This window comes from Nicotiana sylvestris, chromosome 11 (assembly GCF_000393655.2).
Source record: "Nicotiana sylvestris chromosome 11, ASM39365v2, whole genome shotgun sequence".
In the NCBI taxonomy this organism is placed as follows: domain Eukaryota; kingdom Viridiplantae; phylum Streptophyta; class Magnoliopsida; order Solanales; family Solanaceae; genus Nicotiana; species Nicotiana sylvestris.
The window spans coordinates 36,757,445-36,785,281 of NC_091067.1; the positions used below are offsets into that span (position 1 = coordinate 36,757,445).

A 27,837-nucleotide genomic window follows, 5' to 3' on the forward strand; every position below is an offset into this window, starting at 1 on the left:
ATTCTCGCCGGAACTGAAAAGAGCTAAGTGAATTTATCGTCCACTCCTTACATAATACCTATATTTGTACTGTATTTGTTGAAAATAAATAAAATTATACTATCAAAAAGGTTAACAATAATATATCCGAAGGGACAAGAATAATTCAATTTACATTAATAAAAACAACTAATTTTGAATATGTGAATAGAATATTTGGTCAGAAAATAGAAAACTCACTTTTATTTTCCCAGCAGATTAGGTTTGCACCAAAAGCATGGCATCAATAACCTTGATATTACTCATTCTTGAAAGTAGTGGAATTAAAAATTCTATCAGACGTGGTCGAATATTAATCTTTTCATCTCTGCTATTGCCACGAATTCTGAAGACATAATCTTACAACGTGGCTTTTCTAATGAAATCTTTAAATAAATAATCTTATTAAAAAAGACAATAACTGAAATGAGAGAGATAAATTAAGCATGCAACATAGGGAATATAAAAGATGTTAATTCATGAATGTATTAATTATTATATAAACATAAATAATGAGATTATTGTCCTTTTATTTGCTCTCCGATTTAGTTAACCAAGATGATATTGAAATTCATATAAGTTAAACTTAAAAGATTACAAATAGCATTTGAAGAGACATATATGTAGAGTACGTTTTTGTACAAAGAAAGACCATTGAGATACAATTTGCATTTAAGAGAATTTGGTTCATATTATATGATTAATTGTAACTCTTGAAATTCTTAATTTATTGCTAGTTGCTTTTCGTGTATTAACATTACATGAGTACTTTAGTAGGGTAGTAACGTGAATTTGCTTTTTGATATAAAATTATTATGAAAATATTGTTTAAGAAAAGGGTAAAACTGTCACTTAGTTTTAACCGGGTAATATAGTAATTCAATTTTCATTTTGGTCTTCTCACTTATAATATAGTATGATAATATGTACATTGTGTAACTTATTATATATTTCGGTTCGAGATCGATATTCCGGTATTATTTTTGTAAATATCATACCTAATACCAATTTTTTTTTAAAACTTAAACCAAATACCAAAATATCGAATACCAAATACCAAAATTTTTGGTTTCGATATGGTAATTCAGTATTTACCAAATTAAGCACAGCCCTAATGGTAAACACATAATATAAGTATAACTGATACCTGATATTTGTCTAAGCCTTAATGCATAAAGTTATTTGATACTCTATTACTGATGAGAGATAATACATATCCCATGAAATTAGTCAGATGCATGCACAAGAAAAAATAATTAATATTTTTTTTTAAAGGGAAAAGGTAACAAGAATAAAAGGAAATAAGGAAAACCACAAAAGGGAATAGAACGGAAATAAAGAGAGGATCTTCTAACGGTAAATAAAAATGCTTCAGTCAAGTTCTGATTGTCCGACATGAAAAGCTAAGAGTGACCTTAAACCCTCCCTCAAAACCAAAGTACTCAGCCCCAAGCTTAGCTCGTGGGTGCTCATTGTAATTATAGAACAAATTTCCAAGAATGTCATATAAAATATACTGTCTCGTACTCTTAATCAATGGGTGCTTCAGCACCCACTCTATTGAAGGTGGATCCGGCAATACTTAAGGACACACAAGAAATTTTGTGGGTTCGAAATATTTTTACATTTCTATTCTAACTTCTATTTTCTGATTTTGAACGCAGTTTTACTAACACTTTTCTCTTCTGATATGATCGCTGAACTTTGTTCAAATCCTAACAGTGAAAAACAATATAATTTTCTTATAATATGATCGTAGTGTGCAATATGCTACTATTTGTTACATATAACAAGTCGTTTCTCATGGAAGATTGTGTCTCTTTAAAAAGTGATTCCTAATGACTTACTGTCAAGTGTAGTTTCCATATGTCATAACTCACAAGACTTCAAAAGAAAAGGTCAAATCTACTGAATAAACTATTAATGACATCATGATATATACATCTGTTTTGTTGTCTACTCTCAATTTCCTCTTTGATGCAAAATAAGAGTATATGGTATTACCAAGTTCAAGGCTGCCTAAAAAGAATCAACACAAAAAGATGAAATGTACATTACCTGGAAGATGGCAATTTAGTATCCATAGAGATATAAAAAAGTGATAAGATCCATTCAATATTACCATTCATATTGGTCATTACATGTTCCCCTCATCAATCCTTAAGGTGGGAACTAGAACAATATTTCCGAAACTACTTCCTTCTCTTGACTTTTAAATGAACAATATTTCCGAAACTACTTCCGTCTCTTGACTTTTAAATGTGGTTTGAGCAAACCTGATTCTAAGATTATTTGCTTTTGCAAGCTTCATATAATCTTCTTAAAGGAAAAAGGGGTTGAGATCTAACCAACTGTACTTGAACCTTTGCTTCTTCAAAGGACTGAAATCCAAGAATATACATGAATGTAATTCCTCTGACGCAGTTTGAGCAATCTTTTGTAATTCCTCTGACGCTGTTTGAGTAGTGGACAACCATCAATGCATAACTTAAACATAGAGGGGTTAGCCCTTTTCCTTGAAAAGATTGGAGCATGAGTTAATGCTCGAGTTATACATCGTCACAAGCGGAGGGAGGCACTCTTTAATTTGAACTGTGGGGACTTAGCTTCCTCAATTATGAAAAGCAATTCCAGAGTTGCATATGCAAGAATCTCATTATATACTCTGGCAATCAAATACCTGCAATTTCGTCGACAGATGGAAGGAGTGCTTCCATATATAGGTTCTGGTGGCAAACTTCATCTATGAACTGAAAGAACATTAGTTTACTATCCAGCACCCCAGGCTTAGTCAAGAAACAAAAGACATAAATGGAAAAAGAAGAAAAAAAGGCATCACATGAATGTTGAAAATGAATTTACGCCTTTTGCTATGTATATTTTAGGCAAATTAAACTTACATGTGCATAATCTAAGTGAACATGTGCAGAATCTAAGCCACTTCCTCCTTCCTCAACTCACTGGAAAAAAGGGAAACAACAAGAGTGCATGAATTGCTATTGAGATGAAACTTCAAGCAATACATGCGTGAACTAATTAAGTCTTCAAGTAAGATAGGTTCATAATTTGAAAGACTATGTTATGCTATCAACTTCTAGAGAAAATTATCCATTCCTACCAATACTATGTTTCGAAGAAAGTAAGGATTACTATAGTTGCAATATATCACCTTTCTATCATCTAACAATCACTCCGATGTGAATATGCATCGCCTCACAGTACTGGAAATAGGTGTTTCACACTGCTCAACGCTAATGAAAACAAGAAGAAGTAACAAATAAGACCTATTGTAACAAGGACATAGTATCAGCACTGATAGTTAACAGCACAAGGTCATTTAATTGATATTGTAATTATATGGACAAAATATCAAAAGAGAAGTAGTACTGTTAAATGCCACACAAATGAGAAGTACTTTTCTTCGCTTACACTTACTGATTCATTAGAGAGACTCCTCGCAAAATGGTTATCACTCGTCAAACATTGCATTTCTTATTGACTATGATATCTTGGAACGTAAATCTGCAAGTGGTGCAATCAAGTGAAAATCTTTAACCAGAAGAGTTTTGTTAGAACAAATAAATGTTGACTAATCCACAGTAGAGAAAGAATTGCTCGAAGCAAATCAAGTTTTATAAAATGTATAATACGTATAGCTTAGTGCGTCAATCTGAGCTAATGCTGGCAAATTATACACAAAAAAAGAAGTACGTTTCTTCCTTTCACCAACTGAGCAAGGAGATGATCATACATAATAACCTTAATTATGCTTTAAGGTTTTTAAATTATCAAGAAACAAACTCTTATATTTTTGATACATCGGAAACAAACATTCTGCCTCGTGTACCTTTGAGTTACGATAGAGCTCTGCATTTACGAAGGATTTTACACTTCCCAGTACACAGATCAAAGCTCAAGAGTGAACATGTTCATTCCTCAACTCACTTGCAAAAGGAAAACAACAAGATTACATGAATTTCTATTTAGTTGAAACATCAAGAAATACATGAACTAAAATTTCAAGAAAAAATTGACTCATATTTAGGCAATGCACAGACAAGTCTATGTATGTGAATGGTAAAAGATTTCTAGTTCATTAATATCATATTATGTATCGCGACCTATACTTGGTTTCTGTTACAATGGTTTATCGCAGCTTTCTGCAGTTGCAATGTATCACCATTCATCCCGATTTGAAGATTACTTCCTCGGCTTCACAAGCTTCACAGTGACAACAGACACACGCTCCACACTACTCAACAAGATTTAACGAAGGAAAAGAATTAACAAACGTTTTAATCAAAGAGAAGTAACAGCAAATAAAAACTACTGGGAAAAAAAAAAGAGAATAACTTACATCTGACAGAACACCATTCATTTTAATCATCACAGGCATTCCCAATCGATCTTTATGGTGGGAATATGAGCAATATTTGGCCAGTATTCGCCCTTCTGAGAGTAACTTAAATATCTCAACAGCTTTCCCTTCTCAACAACTCAATAAAACCAAACTGAAAACAAAAGAAAATGATATGTTAGAACTCTTAGCTAACCCATGTGCTACTATTCCAGAAGCCTACATTTGTAGAGCTATACATGAATGATTCCTCTAGACAAGTAATCAACATTCATGGTTTTATCTGATTACGAAAATGATTCCTAAACATACTGCCAAGTGGAGACGTTTCAATATGTCATCGCTCATAATCAATTTTTTATGCTGAAGAAGTTAGAAGAATAAAGCAACATCAAGGGAGCCAAGCTGCCATTTCATCTGTGATACTACTGGTTTTACGATTAATCAAGAACTGAAGTCTTCTCAATTACTCACGATGTAGCATAGTTTTAATGACATCATGATACTCATATTATCTTACAAGCATTAAATTAATCCCTGGTGCAAATCAATGTTGATTTTCAAGTTCGAAGCTGCCACATGAAGCTGACTCAAAAAGGGAAAGGAGAAAAAATCACAATCAGATAAAATGAAGTTGGAAGGTGACAATTTAATATCCATTCAACTGTGCTCTAGAATTTCGGAAAATGAGAAAATTCATCTATCAAATGCAGGGTGGTTAGAAACTCAAAGATAAAATGAACAAAGCAATACGTGAAAAAAGAAATGAGTTTGAAGATCTTCATCCATATATTTTGCTTTCCAAGCTTGATGTATTCTTCTTAAAAGGAATAGGGAAAAAAGTACCTGATCGTGAAATAGAGATTGCATGTTTCTGACTGTTCATGTTCTTCCTTGTGATTCTATGAATTGACTGGAGTTTAAGAACAACGAACAGAAGATTGAACAACTGCAACAATAAAAATGTATCAATGACCAAATCGAGCTAGTAGAAAAGCAAAGGAGGAAATCCTCAAAATAAACTACCAAATTATTCTGCATCATATTTTGAACAGCTAATGTGCATCAACTGAAACAGGAGAACTAATAAGAGATGGCTCTTTCGTGGTTATGTTGTCAAGTCTACCGAGTAAATTGAAAACTACTACCAGTACAAACATAAAGATTGTGGTAACTGAAACATGACTGAATCGCCAGTCTCGGCTTTGTGCAGACATATAGATGCATACTGAAGTGATGGAGAAGGGCAACTCTCCTTATGTCCAGTCCCAAGGCAGATGATGGTACAGAGATGGCCACCACTTTACAGCGATCCGACACGATTTGGGTGTCGGTGAGGATATACATCAAGTGTGCATTGACTACAACAATTACAAAGAAGTACAGGTTAGCCAGGTTTTTGGTTTCAACTCATTGTTTTATATATGCATAAACAAACAAAGTATTGAACACTTTTCTGTTGGATGAGCTATATTCAAGGAAATAAATGCTAGAAATTTAAAATTTTATATTGTTTTTGTTCAATATATTTTTAATGTAATTACTGAAATACACAAACACACGTACATTTAAAAATATTTATTAGTTGAGAGGGGCATTTCTCATTAGAGTGAACCTTGACAACTCTCTGCCCAGCTTTTCCTTCTCATGTTAAGCAACAACATCGTATTTACATGCATGAAATATATATTCTACAACCTTTATTTTCTTTCATTCTGAATTGTGTAAATAAATTTTTGAATTTTTATTGTTGATATTAAAATTATTATTACAAATAAATTATTCTAATTAAATTTTTTACTATGCTCATTATTTTGTTATTCCAGCATTATAGATGCTTAAATACCTTTTATTTTTCTAATTTATAAATAATATTTATTTATTCTATCGGTAAATCCATAATATAAATTAAAAATGGAAAATCATAATATTAAAATGTTTTTAAAAAAAAGGTAGATAAATGTTTATAATTTAGAGGGTAAAATTGGTATTTGGCAATCCAAAATTTGAAAAATCTAGTTGAGTGACCTTCTGAGTGCAATAGGCATAGTTAAGCGACTTTGTTGTTACAAACGAAAGAAAAGTGACTTTAGAAGATAATTTGAGATAGTTGAGTGACCATTTGAGTAATTGACTCTATTAACAAACAATATGGTGAAGATGCTTCCTTGGCTTCACAGCGCAAAAGCCGCTACAGACTGCTCAACAAGATCTGACAAAGAGGAAGAATTAACAAACAAGCCAAGAGCAGTAATGAAAAATAGAAAAGCAACTGAAGTAGAAAATAATTTACATCTTTAAGAGCAGCATTTGTTTCAATCGTTACAGGCATTCCTCATCAATTCTTATGAAGGAAATTTGAGCAATTTCTAGCCAGTATCCCCCTTTCTCAAATTCTAGATGTCGTTTAAGCAACGGACTGGAGATTTGGTCAATTGTCGACGACCAGCTCAGCAAGGGAGTAGGGCAGCATAGAGCTCTGCATGCGTTTAATGACGAGAAAAACATATTCATGTCCCATAAGCAAATTGAACATCATTAATAGCGCGCGGAGAGCTACAACATTTTTGACATACCATCTAATATATTTATTTCTAGTTTCTACTGGAAAAGAGTACAAATACTTATTGATTCATTAGAGAGACTCTTAGCAAACTGGTTTTCATTCATCAATCATCGCATTTGTGATCTGTTATGATATGTTGGAAAGTAAACCTGGAATAAGTGGTGCAATCAAGTGAAAATCTTTAAGCAGAAGATTTTGTTAGAACAAATAAATCTTAATATAGTGAAGCCTTAAAACTACTACCATCAACAAGATTTTTAATAAAAGGAAAAGAATTAACAAACAAGCCAATAGAAGTAACCAAAAATGAAAAGCTGCTGAGATAAAAAGAGAGAGAATAACTTACATCCGTTAGAGCACCCTTTTGTTTTAATCATTACAGATATTCCTTATCGACTCGTATAGTGGGAAGATGAGCAATATTTGGCCAGTAATCCCCCTTGTCAAATTCTAGGAGTGGTTTGAGCAATGGGCAGTTATGAATCCATATTGTTGAGATGGAAGAGGGCATCCCTTTTACTGGAAGATGTTGGAGATTAGGACAATACCAGATATGCAGCTTAGAGAGGGAAGAGGGCAGCGCTGATTCTGGAAGAGATTGGAGATTACGGCAATTCCCGATGGTCAACGCAGTGAGGGAAGAGGGAATCTCTGGAAGAGATAGGAGTTGATTGCAGTACCTGATCTGTAGACATTGAAGCGAAGTGAGGCGCCGAAGACCTTCGTTCGGTAGTGAATGGAGCTCACGTTGGCAATATAATATAAGCTCAGAAAGAGACGAGGGAAGCCCTTCTTCCAATAGTGACTGAATTTGAGGTGAATTATAAGTATATAGAGATTCAAGAGACGTGAGGCTTTTGAGAACTTGGCTGCTAAATGTTTTCAGATTGTATACAGTAAGCCGCCGAATAGAGCAAGGCAATTCCCAGTTTTCACTAGCAGGAATCTCTTCGTCACTACCATCATGGTAGATGAGTAACTTTGTGAGACAAGGGAGTCTCTGTAAACCCCACTCCTTTCGCCCATTCACCAGTCTCTTACAATGCTCGGTCTCAAAGACTTCTAAATTAAAGGGCAATCCTCCTTCAGGAAAGCACTCTATTTCTGGACAATTATTCAGAAATAGTTCCTTAAGAGATGGAACAAGTTCCTGCATATGTTTTGGCAGCGACTTCAGGTTCTCGCAGTTGCTAATATCCAAAGTACCCAACGACGTCATTTGAGCCACCGAAAGTATTTCAAGATTCTCACATTTTTTAATTATGAGATCTTCAGTCCCATTGGGAATCAGAAGCCTGGTAAGGCCGTGGCAACTTTCTACCCACAAAATGCGTGCTCTTGGGACTAACTCACGTGATATATCATCTATAGAATCACATTTATTCATTTCCAATTTCTCCAGAAACATGTTACTTCCTATAGAGATCATATCACCAACTGATGACTCCAGTTTCAATTTCCCACAGTGCTTTATCTTTATTTCCTTCAAAGTATTTGGCAGACTGCTAATAGCCAAGGAGCTAAGAGAGTGACAATCACTGATGCATAATTCAATTATCTGTTTCATTCCCTGAAGTTGAGACAAAAACAGTTCAGCATGATCAAAAAGAACTCCACCCTTAGGAGAACCTTCAACTTTAAACTTTTTTAGACTTGAAAGTTGGACAGGTGTCTCCAGATTGAGTTCCGGACACCTTGAAATTGTCAATTTTGTCAGAGAACAAAGATTTTCAGACAACTTTCCAATCAACTTGGGGCAGTTTTTAATTGAAAGGTCCTGAAGTGTAGGAAACTCGCCATTCCCTAGTAGGTACCACTGCTTCCACTCCAGCATCTCTGCAAATTCAAGTCGCTCAAGAGAGTTAAAAGGCTTTTTGGAGGACGAACTGCCATAGAATTCTTCAGTCACCTCTGTTATTCGACACATCCCTCTAATGGTAAGGAATTTCAAAGAAGGAAGCTGTCCCAATGCTGGCAAGGAATAACAGTTCTTGCAGTTGCTTAGGGACAATTCCACCAGCTCAAAAAATAAATGATCAGCTAACCAATTTGGAAAGTTTGTCCCTCTATATCCAGTGATCTTGAGTTCTTTAATGTTTGGATTTGGATGTAGATCATCAAGTATGTCTCTTTCATTTTGTGAATTGTCCGCAATACTTATACTCCACTCCAATGATAACTTTTCGATATGTTCCTTTCCTCTCATGTTTGCTTCCAAAGCTTCACTTCTGTCAGCCACATTTTGCAACTCTAGAATAGATAGAAATCCATACAAGTTATGTAGTTCACCCAAATCTTCCATTCTCGAACTACTGCTACAACCAAGAAATAATTTAACTCCCAATAACACACAGATGCTTTTCAACTTGCTTGGATGTTGCGGCTTCTTCAAGCAAGGAGTGTCGCTAATATCAAGTTGACGCAAGTTGATCAAATTTTGTATTTGTATCGGTAACTCCACCAGATTTTGACAACATGACAAGAGAAGTGTCTCTAAGTTATAGAGTACACATATTGAATCTTGTAACTGCTTTATCTCTGTCAAAGAAAGGTCCAAAAATCTTAGGAGTTTTAACTTGATGAAAAAGTCATTTGGCAACTCTTTGATAGTATAATGAGACAATGATAATGCCCTTAAAGATGTTAGTCTTGGCAATATGTTATGCAGTACCCTCTTGTTTATACAACCAGAGTAATGCTGGGCGTTTATCGGAAGCAAAGTCCGCAATTGCTCCAACTTGCGGAGGGGCTTCAATTTCTCAAGGTCACCACCGTATCCCATTGAATATGATAGGTGACGACTTTTTTCCAACATATGAGATACTTCTCTATCTTCTAACCTGATACAAAGTTTTGAAGATGCAAGTTGCACCAAATCATTGACAAGGTCATGCATTAAGAATTTCTCTTTGTTCCCTTGAGAAGACCTTGGGACCCTTTCAAACAATGATCTTGATCGCAACTCGAGAAAGTATTGGTTGCCTGAATCTTCAATTGTTTTATCTTTTTGCAGCCATTGTACGAGACCATTAGCAATCCATAGTTGAATGACTTGTTCTTTGCCAAATGGATAATCTTTGGGAAACATTGCACAATAGGAAAAACATTGCTTCAAATGCACGGGAAGATCATTGTAGCTCAACATCAACGCTGGTAATAAGCCATTGTCTGGCAGCTCCCATATTTCACTTTTCAAAATGCGTCTCCACTCTTCAATCTCTGATTTGGACCGTACCAAACCAGCAAGTGTCTTTAGTGCTAAGGGCAAACCTTTGCACTTTTTTGCAATTTGTTTTCCTACCTCTTCAAGTTCTGGATGTTCCTTAGGATCCCTATTTTCAAATGCATGTATTTTGAATAAAGGCCAAGAGAATTCGCTAGAAAGAATCTCCATGATAATTGGTCGACTACCCATCATCTCCGCAACACTCCCCTTACGTGTCGTCACAATGATCTTACTTCCACGTTCACCTTGTGCAAAAGGATTTCTCAAGTCATCCCACTCGATGTACTTGTCATTCCAAACATCATCTAAAACAATAAGAAACTTTTTACCTTTTAAGCTTTCCTTCAATTTGATTTGAAGTTGATTAAGATTGTTATCAACCATCAAGTTGGATGAACCAATTTCTTGAAGTAATCCTTTTGTTATTCTAGAAACATCATATGGTTCAGACACACAAAACCAAGCTTTCGGATCAAAATGGTCTTTCACCTTCTCATTATTGTACACAGCTTTAGCAAGTGTTGTCTTGCCAAGCCCCGCCATTCCAACAATAGGAATTACACGATACTTTTTTCCATCGGCGTCAACAGACAATAAACGGTCAACCAATGTCTCTATTTCATTATGCCTACCAAAGATATCAGATTCATCGTCCAAAGAAGTTGAAAGCCCTCTAGTTTCTTGTTTACCAGAAACAAGATATATAGTCCTTTAGGCCAAGCCTATCAATTTGTTTTTCCAACTCCTCCAATGTTTTAGTGGTGCCTTCCAACTTCTCCTTTATGTTAAGAAAATAATGATCACTCAAGCACAAGTTGAGGTCACTGACCTGTTGGTTGCCTGTTTCTATAAAATTTTGATGCTGACCTTCTATCTTAACTCTCAGAACTTCATAATTGATTTCTTCCATTAAGTTTTCAGCACTTTCCACAGCATCCCGAAGTTCATTAAGCCACTCGCTCATGTATGGATTAGATGTCTGCTTATTCTCTGCATCACTTAGCACAGCTTGAAGACCAAGTAAAGTCATCTTCAACCTCTTTAACAGTCGAACATCATGCTTGCCCCTTTGAAACATCTTCAGCAGCTCACCCCGAGGAGCAAGCCTATCAAAGAGAACATTCAAAGCTGAAGATAGAAATGCACCTCCAACTGCTAAGCCAAACTCCATTTCTGAAAACTGCAAAACAAAACAGACAACCACAAAATGATCAAGAATTTGGAGAAGATTGATGTTTCTATCTTAAAATAGTCTTACTTTTACCTGTTCAATGCTAAAAGTAATATGAATAAGAATGCTCAGAGTATATGCTAGTTGTGTGCCGTGCTTTTGCAAAAGTTGCTTGTGCTTCTTAGAAGACCTTATATCTCTCTTTCTTTCTTTTCAAAATGTACGACTTTTTAACCAACAAAAAGTTAAAGACTTCATAATGGAGACCGGTTTCTTAACTAGTCATTGATTAACTGAGGCAAGAGAGGGAGTATAAAAAGGGACAGGGTGGGGAACTGAAAAATAAAAGAGCCTAAAATGATAAATTTATGCAGGGTATGCATTAGGTGTGCCTTTTGCTCATATCATGAAATTATTTAGAAATTGTGAAAATTTAAATGATGAGATATACTAACTGTTAAATTGTTGCTGAAATACTTTGCACTCTACATTCTTGAAAATGTTCCTTTTCTTGCAATATACCTCTTTGAAGTTGAAAACCTAAATAATGGTAGGAAAAAATATTAAATGGTGCCTTTAATTAAATTTTAATAGTATAGTCTCTATCTCTAAAAAATTTATTGATCCATTATATGTTGTAGCTAAGTGTTATTAGTGACAGAGTTTTAGAATAATTTGACAAAACCAATTGAAAAGACGGAATCTTGAAATTCCTTAATATCATGTTTTAGAAAGTATTAGAGCTTGAGAAGAGAAGTGTTACACCTTGTGTATTTGGCGTTATCATGCTGTAAAGGGGCTAATTCGATAGGAAGATAATTTCTATGAGATATTTAAATGATGCGATAGTTATACGTTAAGATTGGAAGTCCTTCGAGTTGTGATTAAAAATTCGACAAAGATCGCCGCAAGTTAAGGGTTTTAAATTTCACTGAAATTTGGATAAAATGTTGATGAGCTTTTCTCTCAATATACTAGGAGTTATGGTGTGTTCTACCCACCGAATCGAAGATCTATGAGTCTAGTTTCCAACGCAACAAACCGTTCGTTAACACGACTTCAGAGTAGAGATATTAACATTTTCGTACAGGGGTGCACACTGTTACGGGAACAGTGTGCATAGTCGGTTTTGGTTAAAAAAAATTTTATTTAAGTTAGTTTTAAAACATAACCCCTGCGTTTTATCCTCTCCAAAACAGAACCTAAAACCTAGGGATTTCCTCTCAAATTCCTCCCATCTATCTAGCCAATCATAACAACAATTTAGTCATCCTCAAGATAGAGAACACCATGGTAGCTTCGGAATCGTGAATTCTTCGGTGTTTCACTTTTCGTAGGAAGACTCTGTCTTGAAGTAATCTCGAATTTAATGTAATTCTGGTCACATAAGGTATGATTTAACTTCCTCTTTGATCTTTGTAAACTTCTACCATAAGAATTCCTAAGAAATAGTTGAAACCTCTATAGAAATGTTCTTGATTTTTTTAAGAAACCTCTCTTAATATGACTTGATTGTTGGGGTTGTTTTATATGGTTTTATTGTGTTGTTTGGATCTGTGAAGACATGGATGGAATCGTGTCGATGAGGAGATGTAGTAAAGTAAAAATTTGGTGGTGTGTTGAGGGGAAATTAAGCTACAAAAGAGTCTACAAATTCATGCCAGCAAGTTGTTCGCTTAAATGTCTAAATGAAGAATTATATAAGATATGAGCGTGAATTTGATATTGAATGGTTCGTATTATGTAGGAAATCATTCCTAAGGCTTTCGAGGTCTCAGAAACCGTATATAACTCCATCGACAAGGTATGTAGGGCTTTCGATATACTTTTCGGCATGACTAGAATTCGAATACACGTTTATCGAATTGTTTCGTCGGATTTTAGTTATTTCACCTTCAACTTATAAAGATGCTTAGACCTGATCCTTTCTCATCGATTGCTTACTTAAAAGAATATCTATGAATTCTCGGTTTTCCTTGTTCCTTGCTTAAAAAGAACTAGAGCCTTTTTACTCGTTCTACTTTCGACGTTCATATAAATCATGAATAAGTAATACTTACTTCAAAGATACTCATAACACATAACTCTCATGTTCTTAGTACTTGTTGGCTCATGGTTGAAAAATTAAATATTTTAGCGACAACCATGATAGTCGGGGAATAATGATGATAGGCCACTTCGACTCTTCTTAGAATACGTCTTTTAAGGTTAGTTTTGCATTGCACTTATATAATTCATGGTTTAATGTATGTATGTATTTACTTTCATTACCGAGCCGCACTATAAACGGTCGGGTATGACACGTATTGTGTAACCACTGATCAGTTGGGATTATCGAGCTTCACGTGGCCGGGTACGATTCTATCAAGCCTTTATTATGGCCGGGTATGTTATGGATATTGTAGCCCCACAGAGGGATTTATTATTATATAATGTAATATATTATAAGTAGCAATAGTGAGCGACGATTCCACGAGCATACATTTATATCCATGTTGAATTTTAGTTTCCTATCGAGGCTAGCTTCAGAATTCAAATTGTCTCTATATCTCTTCTCTTAATAATTACATTTTTTCCTGTTACACTTGTCGCCCTACATATTCAGTACATATTTCGTACTAACGCCTTTTTATGCGTTGTGTTCATGCCCACAGGTTCGGATAGACAGAGCGGTGTGCCTCCTCAGTAGGACCCCCAGGATCAGCGTTGGGTTTCGCACTCCACTTCTTCGGAGTTGCTGACTTTGAGTCCATAGGTACTATTACAGATGTATATGAGTAGTTTTGGGCATGTCGGGGGCCTTGTCCCGGCCTGTTGAGATTGTCTTACACTCTTAGAGGCTTGCAGACTAGCGGTCATTGCATGTATATTTTTTTGTATGGCCCTATCGGCCTTCTAGATAGCTATCATACTGTTGTTGCAGCCTTGTTGGCCTATGTTATATAAATATATATATATATATATATATATATATATATGTGTGTGTGTGTGTGTGTGTGTGGTGTGTGTGTGTGTGTGTGTGTGTCGTTTTGGGCTCTTCTGCCTGCAGGTTATTATATTTCAGATCATATCTCATGGTTGGTTCGCTCGGGTCTTCGGGCATCGGGTGTCAGCCACACCTCCCAAGATTGGGGTATGACAAACTTGGTATCAGAGCAGGTCAGTCTTAGGGAGTCTACAAGTCGTGTCTAGTAGAGTCTTGTTTATGGTGTGTTGTGCACCACACTTATAAACATGAGGCTATTGGGCATTTAGGATTATTACTGTTTTTCTTGATCTAGATCGTGCCATAGTGCCTAATCATAAGTGTTCATTCCTAATTCTCTTTTTATTTACCTTCTCAGTGATGCCTAATACTACGAGACAACAAGTGGCTATGAAATTTATTCAGAGGTTGGATGAGGAGGCGGGAGAGGGCACAAGTCAGGTCCCACCTGCTAATGTAGATCAACATGAGCCACAGAATGAGGCTGATTCTCAGGCTTCCGGGGCAGCACCCTCACCACCCCCGGAAGGGCGTAAAGGAGCTAACGTACCTCCAGTCCCTCTCCCAGTTGTTCCTGATCAAGACCTGGACATGCGGAGTGCTGTACAATTGCTGACTCGAATAGTGGCCTCCCAGGCCCAACACCAAACCCTCGATATTGCTGATAGGTCCGTGAGTGTGAGAGTTCGAGACTTTATGTCACGACCCAATCCCCGAACCCGGTCGTGATGGCACCTCTCGCGGAGACAAGGCCAGCCAGACCAAAACGGAACACCTCTTTTAAACAGTTAATCATCATAAACAGTAGTAACATATAATATAATATTCATAAATTGCGGAATTTAACGATAATAACAGCAGGAACTATCCCGACACAGCCCAAACCGGGGTGTCACAAGTCATGAGCTACTACAAAATCTGCTATAGGTCTACAAAGTACGAAATTCGATACAACAGTCTGAAGAAAACATAAATGATAGAGGATAAGAGAGACAAGGGGCTGCAGACGTCAACAACTACCTCGTAACTCCAAATCACTGCCTAGCCTGGAAGGAATCAGCGCTCAAGTGCGGACTCTGCTATACCTGAATCTGCACACACGGTGCAGGGAGTAATGTGAGTACTCCGACTCAGTGAGTAATAATTACAAATAATGGCTGAAAGTATGAAAACACGTAAAGGCACAAAGCAATTCCATATCAAGAAGTAAAATCACTTAAAACAGTAAATTAGTGAAGAAATCAAATGATATTCCTTTTTAAAACAAGTAAAACAGGTAATTTAACAGGTAATTAACAAGTAGAAATTCGCCCCTCGGGCATAGTATCAATCGCTCAGCATAGTATCAGCCCCTCGGGCTCACTCTTAGTACAGTATCAACCCCTCGGGCTACCCCACAATCACTCAGTATAATGGTCAGCCATTGTTACCTAACCAAATTGCATCATACAGTGTCATTATTACCACTGTTTCAAATCACATGGGTACCCGCGCTCACTGTGGGTGTGCAGACTCTGGAGGGGCCCCTTACGGCCCAAGCGCTATATCAAGCCACCTCGTAGTATCATCACTCAACATATCCTCACATCACTCAAGCCACCGCATGGCATAAATAGTATTTCAGGCCCTCGGCCTCATATCACTCAACATATCCTCACATATGGCGCTCGGCCTCACTCAGTCCAGAAATCATCATAAGCCCCTTGGGCATTCGTAAAACAGTAGTTCTCAGCCCAAAGCATGATGCAGAAATATCATTTAAGTCTCAAATCTGAGTAAAAGTGGCTGAGTTTGTAAAACAGTAGATATCAACAGGACTGAGTTCAAATAATAAGTCAAGCAGTAAGGAAACATTGATAAAAATCCCCGAAGGGTTCAAATAGCTGGCACGAAGCCCAAATATGGCAATCAACCCAAATCATGATGGTAACAAATAAATTTCAGTCAAATATTCAGTAAAGTCATCAATCGGGATGGACCAAGTCACAATCCCCAGTAGTGAAAGACCCCACGCTCATCATCCAGAGCATATCTTGCCTCAATATAGCACTACGATATGCAATCCGGGGTATCAAACCCTCAGGACATCATTTACAATCATTACTCACCTCGAACTGGCTAATTCTCTAGCTCGCGACGCCCTTTGCCCCTCGAATTGGCCTCCACACGTGTCGAATCTATCCAAAATCAGAACGAATACGTCACAATATGCTAAGGGAACAAAGCCCAAGCGAAAACATTCGAAAAAATATCAAAAATCCCGAAATTAGCAAAACCTGAGCCCCAGGCCCACGTCTCAGAATCAGGTAAAATTTACATTTTCAGAATCCTCATACCATCACGAGTCTAACCATACCAAAATTATCCAATTCTGATACCATTTGGTCCTTCAAATCATCATATTACATTTTTGAAAGGTTTCACAATTTTCTTCCCAAATTCCATCTCAAATCACGAATTAAATGATGAATTCAGTGATAGATTCATGTATTCTAGCCAAATCTAAGTTAAAATCACTTACCACGATGAATTTCTTGAAAACCCTTCAAAAGATTGCCAAAATCTGAGCTTTCTAGGTCAAAATATTTAATAAAATCCAAAACCTCGTATTTATAGCCCTCAGGTATCAGCTACCGTGGGCCGCACCAAAATAACCGCGGTCCGCGCAAGCCAGTCAGTTTTGGCCATATCGTTTTCTACAGATGTCCAAATTGCGATATATTTACTTTTCTGGAAACTAGACAGAAAGAGCTACAACTTTTGTTTTTGAATTACCTCAAAATTCCTTGTAGATCAAAAGATATGAGCTTATGAAGTAGGACCAGCGGGAGGGTTCTTCACCGCGACCGCGCCCACTTTTGTGCGGTCCGCGCGACGCCTACCGCGGCCGCAGCCTCTTTTGTGCGGTCCACACAGCACTCAACGTGGGCGCACTCATTTTTGTGCAGACCACGTGAGTGAGTTCCGGGGCCTGCAAGCCCTGTAGACCTGCTACAGCTATGATTTTTGTACTAAAACATCCCGGAACCTACCCAGAACTCCCGGAACTTCAAACCAATTGTACCAACACATCTCATGACATCGTTCAAACTTGCTCAAAACTTCAGAACGCTCACAACAACATCAAATCACCAACTTAACATAGGATTCAGGCCTAAGAACTCCAAGAACTCTTAAATTATGTTTTCGATCAAAAGGTCTACCAAATCTCGTCCGAATGACCTGAAATTTTGCACACACATCCCAAATGACACAATGGAGCTACTGCAACTCTCGGAATTCCATTCCGACCCCTATATCAAAATCTCGCCTATCAACCGGAATTTGCCAAAATATCAATCTTGCCAATTCAAGCCTAAATCTTCTCTACAACTTCAAAACTCATTCCGATCACGTTCCTAGGTCACAAATCACCTCCCGAAGCTAACGAATCATCGGAACTCACTTCCGAGCCTTCTAACACATAAGTCAACATCTGGTTGACTTTTCCAACTTAAGCCTTCTTAAAAGAGACTAAGTGTCTCATTTCTTACCAAATCCTCTCCGAACTCGAACTAATAAACTCGATCACATAAAAAATGGATAACGAAGCGTAAAGAAGCTGAAATGGGGGAAATGGAGTGGCAACTCATGAGACGACTGGACGGGTCGTCACATCCTCCCCAACTTAAACAAACGTTCGTCCTCGAACGAGTCAAGAAACATACCTGAAGCCTCAAACAAATGAGGATATCTGCTCCGTAGCTCCCGCTCGGTCTCCCAGGTAGCCTCCTCCATGGGCCGACCTCTCCACTGCACCTTCACTGAAGCTATATCCTTTGACCTCAACTTCCGAACCTAGCGACCCAAAATAGCTACTGGCTCCACATCAAAGGTCAAATCATCATCCAACCGAACCATGTTGTAGTCCAAAACATGAGACAGATCCCCACTATACTTTTGGAGCATAGAAACATGAAATACCGGATGCACACTCGACAGGCTGGGTGGCAAAGCAAGCTCATAAGCCACCTCCCCAATCCTCTGAAGCACCTCAAAAAGCCCAATGAACTGAGGACTCAACTTGCCTTTCTTCCCAAACCGCATAACACCCTTCATGGGCGAAACCTTCAGCAAGACCTTCTCACCGACCATGTAGGACACATCTCGAACCTTTCGGTCCGCATAACTCTTCTGACGTGACTGCGCTGTACGAAGCCTCTCCTGAATCACCTTCACCTTCTCTAAGGCATCCTGAACCAAATCTGTCCCCAATAGTCTAGCCTCGCCGGGCTCGAACCAACCAACCGGAGATCTACACCGCCTCTCGTACAAAGCCTCATATGGAGCCATCTGAATACTCGACTGGTAGCTGTTGTAGTAGGCAAACACTGCAAGTGGTAGAAACTTATCCCATGAACCTCCAAAGTCAATAACACAAGCACGCAACATGTCCTCCAATATTTGAATAGTACGCTCGAACTGTCCGTCCGTCTGAGGATGAAACGCTGTGCTCAACCCTACCTGAGTACCCAACTCTCTCTACACGGCTCTCCAAAACTGCGAAGTAAACTGAGTACCTCTATCTGAGATGATGGAAACATGAACGCCATGCAATCAAACAATCTCCCGGACATAAATCCCCGCCAACCGCTCTGAAGAATAGGTAGTACACACAGGAATGAAGTGCGCAGACTTGGTCAGCCGATCCACAATCACCCAAATAGCATCGAACTTCTTCAAAGTCCGAGGAAGTCCAACCACAAAGTCCATAATAATTCTCTCCCACTTCCACTCGGGAATAACCATCTGCTGAAACAAGCCACCCGGTCTCTGATGCTCATACTTCACCTACTGACAGTTGAGACACCGAGCTACAAATCCCACAATATCTTTCTTCATTCTTCTCTATCAATAGTGTTGCCTCAAATCCTGATACATCTTCGCGGCACACGGAGCGAGCTATGAGCCTCCTCTAGAATCAGCTCTCTAAGCCCATCCACATTGGGAACACAAATCCGGCCCTGCATCCTCAACACACCATCATCACCGACGGTCACCTCTCTGGCATCATCATGCTGGACTCTGTCCCTAAGGACAAGCAAATGCGGATCATCATACTGGTGCTCTCTGATGCGATCATATAAAGAAGACCGAGAAACCACACAAGCCAACACCCGACTGGGCTCCGAAATATCCAACCTCACGAACCGATTGGCCAAGGCCTAAACATCAACCACAAGAGGTCTCACCTCAACTGGAATATATGCCAAACCCCCCATACTCACTGCCTTTCGGCTCAAAGCATCGGCCACCACATTAGCCTTTCCCGGATGGTACAATATAGTGATATCATAATCCTTAAGCAACTCCAACCATCTCCGCTACCTCAAATTAAGATCCTTTTGCTTGAACAAATGCTGAAGACTATGATGATCAGTGAACACGTCACAAGATACGACATACAAGTAATGCCTCCAAATCTTCAATGCGTGAGCTATGGCAGCCAACTCCAAATCATGAACGGGGTAGTTTTTCTCATGGGGCTTCAATTGCCGAGAAGCATAAGCAATAACTCTACCCTACTGCATCAACACACAACCAATCTCAACTCTTGAAGCATCACAATACACAATATATGAACCTGAAGCTGATGGCAAAACCAACACTAGAGCTGTGGTCAAGGCTGTCTTGAGCTTCTGAAAGCTCTCCTCACACTTGTTCGACCATACGAATGGAGCACCCTTCTGAGTCAACTTGGTCAAGGGCGATGCAATGGATGAAAATCCCTGAACGAACCGGCGATAATAGCCTGCTAACCCAAGAATGCTACGAATCTCTGTAGCTGAGGACGGTCTGGGCCAACTCTGAACTGCCTCTATCTTCTTCGGATCAACTTGTATACCCTTGTTGGATACCACGTGCCCCAAGAAAGACACTGAACTGAGCCAAAACTCACACTTGGAGAATTTTGCACAAAGCTTCTCCTCCCTCAGTCTCTGCAACACAACTCTCAAATACTCCGCGTGCTCCTCCTGACTACGCGAGTACACCAAAATATCATCAATGAATACAATAACGAACGAATCCAGATAAGGTCGAAATACAATGTTCATCAAATGCATTAATGCTACTGGGGCATTGGTTAGCCCGAAAGACATAACAAGAAACTCATAATGACCATATCTGGTCCTGAAAGTAGTCTTAAGAATATCTGAATCCCTGATCTTCAATTGGTGATAACCCGAACGAAGATCAATCTTGGAGAATACCCTCGCTCCCTGAAGCTGATTAAATTAATTGTCAATGCGAGGCAAAGGATACTTGTTCTTGATTGTTACTTTGTTTAATTACCTATAATCAATGCACATTCTCATCGTGCCATCCTTCTTCTTCACAAATAAAACCAGTGCACCCCAAGGGGACACACTAGGCCGAATGAACCCCTTATCTAGGAGTTCCTGAAGCTGTTCTTTCAATTCCTTCAACTCCGTTGGTTCCATAAGATATGGCAGAATAGGAATGGCTGAGTGCCCGACACCAGGTCAATACCAAAATCAATATCCCTGTCTGGTGGCATGCCCGGCAGGTCTGCAGGAAAAACATCGGGAAAATCCCTCACAACTGGGATAGAATCAATACTCGGAGTCTCAGCTCCAACATCCCTCACAAGTGCTAGATATGAAAGGCAACCCTTCCCAACCATACGCTGGGCCTTCAAGAAAGAGATCACTCTACTAGGGATATAATCAATCACACCACGCCACTCGATCCGCGGTACACCCGGCATAGCCAAGGTGACTGTCTTATCATGACAGTCTAGAATAGCACGACACGGAGATAGCCAATCCATGACCAAAATGACATCAAAATCCACCATGCTCAATAACAATAGATCCACTCGCGTCTCCGGACCCCCAATAGTCACCACACATGACCGGTACACATGGTCTACAACAATAATATCGCCCGCTGGGGTAGATACATGAACAGGTAAAGCAAGAAACTCACGGGGCATACCCAAATAACGAGCAAAGTATGATGACACAGAAGAAAAGGTGGAACCGGGACCAAATAATACAGAGTCATCTCTGTGGCAGACTGAAACAATACCTGTAATGACAGCATCTAAAGCAATAGCATCTGGCCTGCCAGGAAGTGCATAGAAACGGGCCTGACCGCCCCCTGGTCGACCTCCCCCTCTAGGGCGACCCCTAGCTTCATGAAGTCCACCCCTAGTTGGCTGGGCGGGTGGTGAGGTAACTGGAGTAGTAGTCGAGGGCTGACCCCTCTGCTGAGATGAACTAGCCATACAACGAGGACACTACCTCTACACATGTCCAAACTCTCCACACTCATAACAACTCCCAGGTGCTGGAGAAGGGGACTGAAGGGAACCCCTCACACCGGAGTGACCAGCTGATGCACTCGGCATAGAAGAACCCTGAGCTGACGGGGCACGAGATGAACTTTGGGCTGGAAGGGCACTGAGTGATGACTGGCCCCGCTGAGATCCATGATGACCATGACCCGAAGATGCCCCGCGATACTCTGGGCGGGCTGACTGAGCATGCCTGAAAGAGCGACCTCTACCATGCTGAAATTGGCCCCTCGAAGAAGCACCACTATAACTGCCCGATCCTCGAGGCTTCTTGGCCTTCCTCTCCTATCGATCCTGACGGCGAACCGTCTCAATCTCGCGAGCGATATCGACCACCTCCTCGAACGTAGCACCCAACACTTTCTCTCGGGTCGTAAGAATACGGAGGTGATAGTTAATGCCATCAACAAATCTCCTGATCCTCTCACGATCTGTCGGAACCATCCAAATGGCATGACGAGCCAACTCAGAAAACCTCGACTCATACTGTGACACAGTCATATCCCCCTGTCGTAACCACTCAAACTGTCTACGCAGCTCCTCTCTACGGGACTGCGGCACATACTTCTCCAAGAATAGAGTGGAGAACTACTGCCAAGTAAGGGGCACTGCTCCAACCGGCCTACTCCTCTCATACCCCTCCCACCATGAGAAGGCAGCCCCAGTAAACTGAAAGGTGGTAAATGCCACACCACTAGTCTCAAGAATCCCTGCTGTACGAAACATCCTCTGACACTTATCAAGAAAACCCTGGGCATCCTCGCCCTCGGTACCACTAAATGACGAAGGCTGGAGTCTACCAAACCTCTCAAGACGATGTTGCTCATCATCTGGCATAACTGGTGCTGTAAACTCCTGAGCTGGTGCAACCGGCTAAGCTGGAGGTGTCCTTGGTGTCTGTAGTCCCTGCACTACTTGCTCAGGTGTGCGAGCAACGGGGGTCTGATTGCCTCCACCGGCCTATGAAGTAGCTGCTGCTGTAGTGGCTGAAACTGCCTGAGCCAGGCCAGTGCAAACTGATAAGATCTGTGCCAAGGCCTCCTGAAGACCCGGAACCACGATAGGCACAACTGGTGCCTAAATTAGTGCTGCTGGAGCATCCATAGCGGGAGCCTGATCCGGAGCCGAGGCATCCAGTGCATCAACAGGTGCTTCCCTCGCTGCTCTGCCTCTGCCACGTCCACGACCACGTCCACGTCCACAGCCTCTGGTGGCCTCAGTGGGTGGCACTGGTGGTCGTCCACCTCGTCCGGTAGCTCGCGTCCACACCATCTATGAGAGAATGGAATATCAGAAGTTTAGTACTCGGACCAACAAGTTCGCACGACAAGAGATTCAAGAATATGAAATTTTTCCTAAAGGTTTTGCAGCCTCTCGAGGATAAATACAAACGTCTCCGTACCGATCCGCGAGACTCTACTAACCCTGCTCAAGAATCTTGAGACCTAAGTAACCTAGGCTCTGATACCAACTTGTCCCGACCCAATCCCCGAACCCGGTCGTGATGGCACCTCTCGCGGAGACAAGGCCAGCCAGACCAAAAAGGAATACCTCTTTTAAACAGTTAATCATCATAAACAGTAGTAACATATAATATAATATTCATAAATTGCGGAATTTAATGATAATAACAGCAAGAACCATCCGACACAGCCCAAACTGCGATGTCACAAGTCATGAGCTACTACAGAATCTGTTATATGTCTACAAAGTACGGAATCCGATACAACAGACTGAAGAAAACATAAATGATAGAGGATAAGAGAGACAAGGGGTTGCGGACGTCAACAGCTACATTGTAACTCCAAATCACTGCCTAGCCTGGAAGGAATCAGCGCTCAAGTGCGGACTCTACTATACCTGAATCTGCACACACGGTGTAGGGAGTAATGTGAGTACTCCAACTCAGTGAGTAATAATTACAAATAATGGCTGAAAGTAGGAAAAACGTAAAGGCACAAAGCAATTCCATATCAAGTAGTAAAATCACTTAAAGCAGTAAATTAGTGAAGAAATCAAATGATATTCCTTTTTAAAACAAGTAAAAGAGGTAATTTAACATGTAATTAACAAGTAGAAATCCTCCCCTCGGGCACAGTATCAATCGCTCAGCATAGTATCAGCCCCTCGAGCTCACTCTTAGTACAGTATCAGCCCCTCGGGCTACCTCACAATCACTCAGCATAATGGTCGGCCATTGCTTCTTGACCAAATTGCATCATACAGTGTATTGTTACCACTGTTTCAAATCACATGGTTACCCGCGCTCACTATGGGTGTGCAGACTCTAGAGGGGCCCCTTACGGCCCAAGCGCTATATCAAGCCACCTCGTGGCATCATCACTCAGCATATCCTCACATCACTCAAGCCACCGCATGGCATAAATAGTATCTCAGGCCCTTGGCCTCATATCACTCAGCATATCCTCACATATGACTCTCGGCCTCACTCAGTCCAGAAATCATCATAAGCCCCTTGGGCATTCGTAAAACAGTAGTTCTCAGCCCAAAGCATGATGTAGAAATATCATTTAAGTTTCAAATCTGAGTAAAAGTGGCTGAGTTTGTAAAACAATAGATATCAATAGGACTGAGTTCAAATAATAAGTCAAACAGTAAGGAAACAGTGATAAAAATCCCCGAAGGGTTCAAATAGTTGGTACAAAGCCCAAATATGGCAATCAGTCCAAATCATGATGATAACAAATGAATTTCAGTCAAATATTCAGTAAAGTCATCAATCGGGATGGACCAAGTCACAATTCCCAGTAGTGAAAGACCCCACGCTCATCATCCAGCGCGTATCTTGCCTCAATATAATAATACGATATGCAATCCGGGGTTTCAAACCCTCAGGACATCATTTACAATCATTACTCACCTCGAACTGGCTAATTCTCAAGCTCGCGACGCCCTTTGCCCCTCAAATTGGCCTCCACGCGCGTCGAATCTATCCAAAATCAGAACGAATACGTCACAATATGCTAAGGGAACAAAGCCCAAGCGAAAACATTCGAAAAAAATATCAAAAATCCTGAAATTAGCAAAACCCGAGCCCCGGGCCCACGTCTCGTAATCAAGTAAAATTTACATTTTCAGAATCCTCATACCCTCACGAGTCTAACCATACCAAAATTATCCAATTCCGATACCATTTGGTCCTTCAAATCATCATTTTTCATTTTTGAAAGGTTTCACAATTTTCTTCCCAAATTCCATCTCAAATCACGAATTAAATGATGAATTCAGTGATAGATTCATGTATTCTAGCCAAATCTGAGTTAAAATCACTTACCCCGATGAATTTCTTGAAAAACCTTCGAAAAATCGCCAAAATCCGAGCTATCTAGGTCAAAATATTAAATAAAACCCAAAACCTCGTATTTATAGGTACCCCTCAGGTATCAGCTACCGCGAGCCGCACCAAAACGACCGCGGTCCGCGCAAAGGCAGCCGCAGCCGCACAGGCCTCCCTCTGCAGTGACAGTCTTCAGTGTTTTGGCCATAACTTTTGCTACAGATGTTCAAATTGCAATATCTGTACCTTTATGGAAACTAGACACGAAGGGCTACAACTTTAGTTTTTGAATAACCTCAACATTCCTTGTAGATCAAAAGATATGAGCTTCTGAAGTAGGACCAGCGGGAGGGTTCTTCACCGCGGCCGCACCCACTTTTGTGCGGTCCGCATAGCACTCACCGCGGGCGCACTCATTTTTGTGCGGACCGCGTGAGTGAGTTCCGGGGCCTGCAACCCCTGTAGACCTGCTACAGCTATGATTTTTGCACTAAAACATCCCGGAACCTACCAGGAACTCCCGGAACTTCAAACCAATTGTACCAACACATCTCATGACATCATTCAAACTTGCTCAAAACTTCGGAATGCTCACAACAACATCAAATCACCAACTTCACATAGGATTCGGGCCTAAGAACTCCAAGAACTCTTAAATTATGCTTTCGATCAAAAAGTTAATCAAATCTCGTCCGAATGACCTGAAATTTTGCACACACATCCCAAATGACACAATGGAGCTACTACAACTCTCAGAATTCCATTCCGACCCCTATATCAAAATCTCTCCTATCAACCGGAATTTGCCAAAATATCAATTTCGCCAATTCAAGACTAAATCTTCTCTACAACTCCAAAACCCATTCCAATCGCGCTCCTAAGTCACAAATCACCTCCCGAAGCTAACCGAACCATCGGAACTCACTTCCGAGCCTTCTAACACATAAGTCAACATTCGGTTGACTTTTCCAACTTAAGCCTTCTTAAAAGAAACTAAGTATCTCATTTCTTACCAAATCCTCTCCGAACTCGAACTAATAAACTCAATCATATAAAACACGGATAACGAAACATAAAGAAGCTTAAATGGGGGAAATGGAGCGGTAACTCATGAGACGACTGGCCGGGTCGTCACACTTTATCAACTTGGATCCTGCAGTATTTACAGGGGTTGATCCTAATGCTGACCCATAGGATTTTCTGGATCTTATGCAACGGACCTTACAAATTATACATGCCACAGATGTTGAGTCAGTGGAGTTTACTTCTTATAGACTACGTGATATTGTTGTGACATGGTATGAGACTTGGAAGCAGACTCGAGGGCCTAATGTGCCGCCAGTGACATGGAAGGAGTTCTTTGAGGCATTTTTACAGCAATATTTGCCAATTGAGCTTCGAAGAGCCCGACGATATAGGTTCTTACACTTAGAACAGGGTAATATGAGCGTTCGGGAATATAGCATGCAGTTCAACTCTTTGGCTAGGTATGCTCCTACGATTGTTGCTGGTATGAGTGATCGAGTACACCAGTTTGTTAGTGGTTTGGGGGAACACTTGATAAATGAGTGCACTACAGCTTCTCTAAACCAAGGAATGGATATTGCCCATATTCAAGCATATACACAGGGTCTAGAGGATCGTAAGAGGCAACAACGAGCTAATCGAGAGCATGATAGAGGCCAACAGAAGAGGGCGCGGTTCACAGGTAACATAGGAGAGTTTCGAGGGGATTTAGGCCACAGTTTCCTAGGCGTCCATCTTATCCGGTAGCCAGTGCACCACCACAGTTTCAGGGATAGCGACATGATCGAACCACTTATTCTGGTCCAGGTCTGAGTTCACGAACCCCAGGTCCACAGTTTAGAGTCGAGTTTAGTCAGATGAGGCCTCAGTTTCCCAGATGTGATCGATGTGGCCAAAATCATTTTGGACCATGTCGCCAGGGTTCTGATGCATGTTATGCATGTGGACAGCCATGTCATATTATGAGACATTGTCCGATGACAGGTGGAGGGGGTATGGCTCAGCCGACGACATCTACAGGGGCTTCTTATTCTTCAGTACGTCCTCCTCGGCAGAGTATGCACACATCAGCTGGCAGGGGTAGGGGAAGAGTTGGAACTTCTGGTTCAGGAGTTCAGCAAAATCGCATATATGCTTTATCGAGTCGTCGGGATTTAGAGTCATCTCCGGACGTGGTTACAGGTATACTATCCGTCTTTTCTATCGCTATGTATGCTTTGATAGATCCTGGTTCTACATTGTCGTATATCTCCCCCTTCGTTGCTAATAAATGGGATAGAGAGCCTGAATTGTTGCATAAGTCATTTGAGGTATCTACGCCAATGGGTGAGTCTGTTATAGTTAGACGGGTATATCGAAGTTGCGACGTGAAAATTCATGACCGCCATACGTTAGCTGATTTGCATGAGCTAGAAATGGTTGATTTTGATATCATTATGGGTATGGATTGGCTGGCTTCTTGTTATGAAAATGTAGATTGCTGGACAAAGATTGTTCGTTTTAATTTTCCAAGTGAGCCTATTATTGAATGGAAAGGTGATGTTGCAGCGCTTAAGGGGAAGTTTATTTCTTACCTTAAAGCTCGAGAGATGATTTTGAAGGGGTACATCTATCATTTGGTACGAGTGCATGATATGGAGGTGAAATCTCCAACCCTTTAATTGTTTCCCGTCGTGAATGAATTTCCCGATGTATTTCCTGATGAACTTCCTGGTCTTCCTCCCAAAAGAGAAATCGACTTTGCTATTGATGTGCTTCCAGATACTCAGCCAATATCTATTCCTCCATACAGAATAACTCCTGCTGAGTTAAAAGAATTGAAATCCTAA

The 27,837-nt window shown here is 40.2% G+C and overlaps 2 protein-coding genes and 1 pseudogene across 2 annotated transcripts in view; 2 read left to right on the plus strand and 1 right to left on the minus strand.

Moving 5' to 3' along the window:
• LOC138880931 (uncharacterized) overlaps positions 1 to 6,676 on the plus strand; it is a 29,407-nt gene extending 22,731 nt beyond the window's left edge. Inside the window, exon 2 of the mRNA XM_070161116.1 lies at positions 6,536 to 6,676. Coding sequence (XP_070017217.1) covers positions 6,536 to 6,676 — 141 coding nt within the window. The remainder of the gene's footprint in view (positions 1 to 6,535) is intronic.
• Positions 2,108 to 11,544, minus strand: LOC104223657 (putative disease resistance RPP13-like protein 1; annotated as a pseudogene).
• Positions 11,545 to 14,684: 3,140 nt separating this feature from the next.
• LOC138880932 (uncharacterized) lies at positions 14,685 to 27,837 on the plus strand. The gene is made up of 4 exons (XM_070161117.1): positions 14,685 to 14,927; positions 26,177 to 26,690; positions 26,816 to 27,611; positions 27,738 to 27,837. Exons 1-4 carry the CDS (start codon positions 14,685 to 14,687, stop codon positions 27,835 to 27,837), a joined length of 1,653 nt encoding a protein of 550 aa, XP_070017218.1.

Coding starts and splice junctions, on each gene's coding strand:
- LOC138880932 (XM_070161117.1), top strand. CDS start 14,685: ATGCCTAATACTACGAGACAACAAGTGGCTATGAAATTTATTCAGAGG. Junction 26,691..26,815: donor GAAGAGGGCGCGGTTCACAG/GTAACATAGGAG, acceptor ATTCTGGTCCAG/GTCTGAGTTCACGAACCCCA. Junction 27,612..27,737: donor CGAGAGATGATTTTGAAGGG/GTACATCTATCA, acceptor TCCTCCCAAAAG/AGAAATCGACTTTGCTATTG.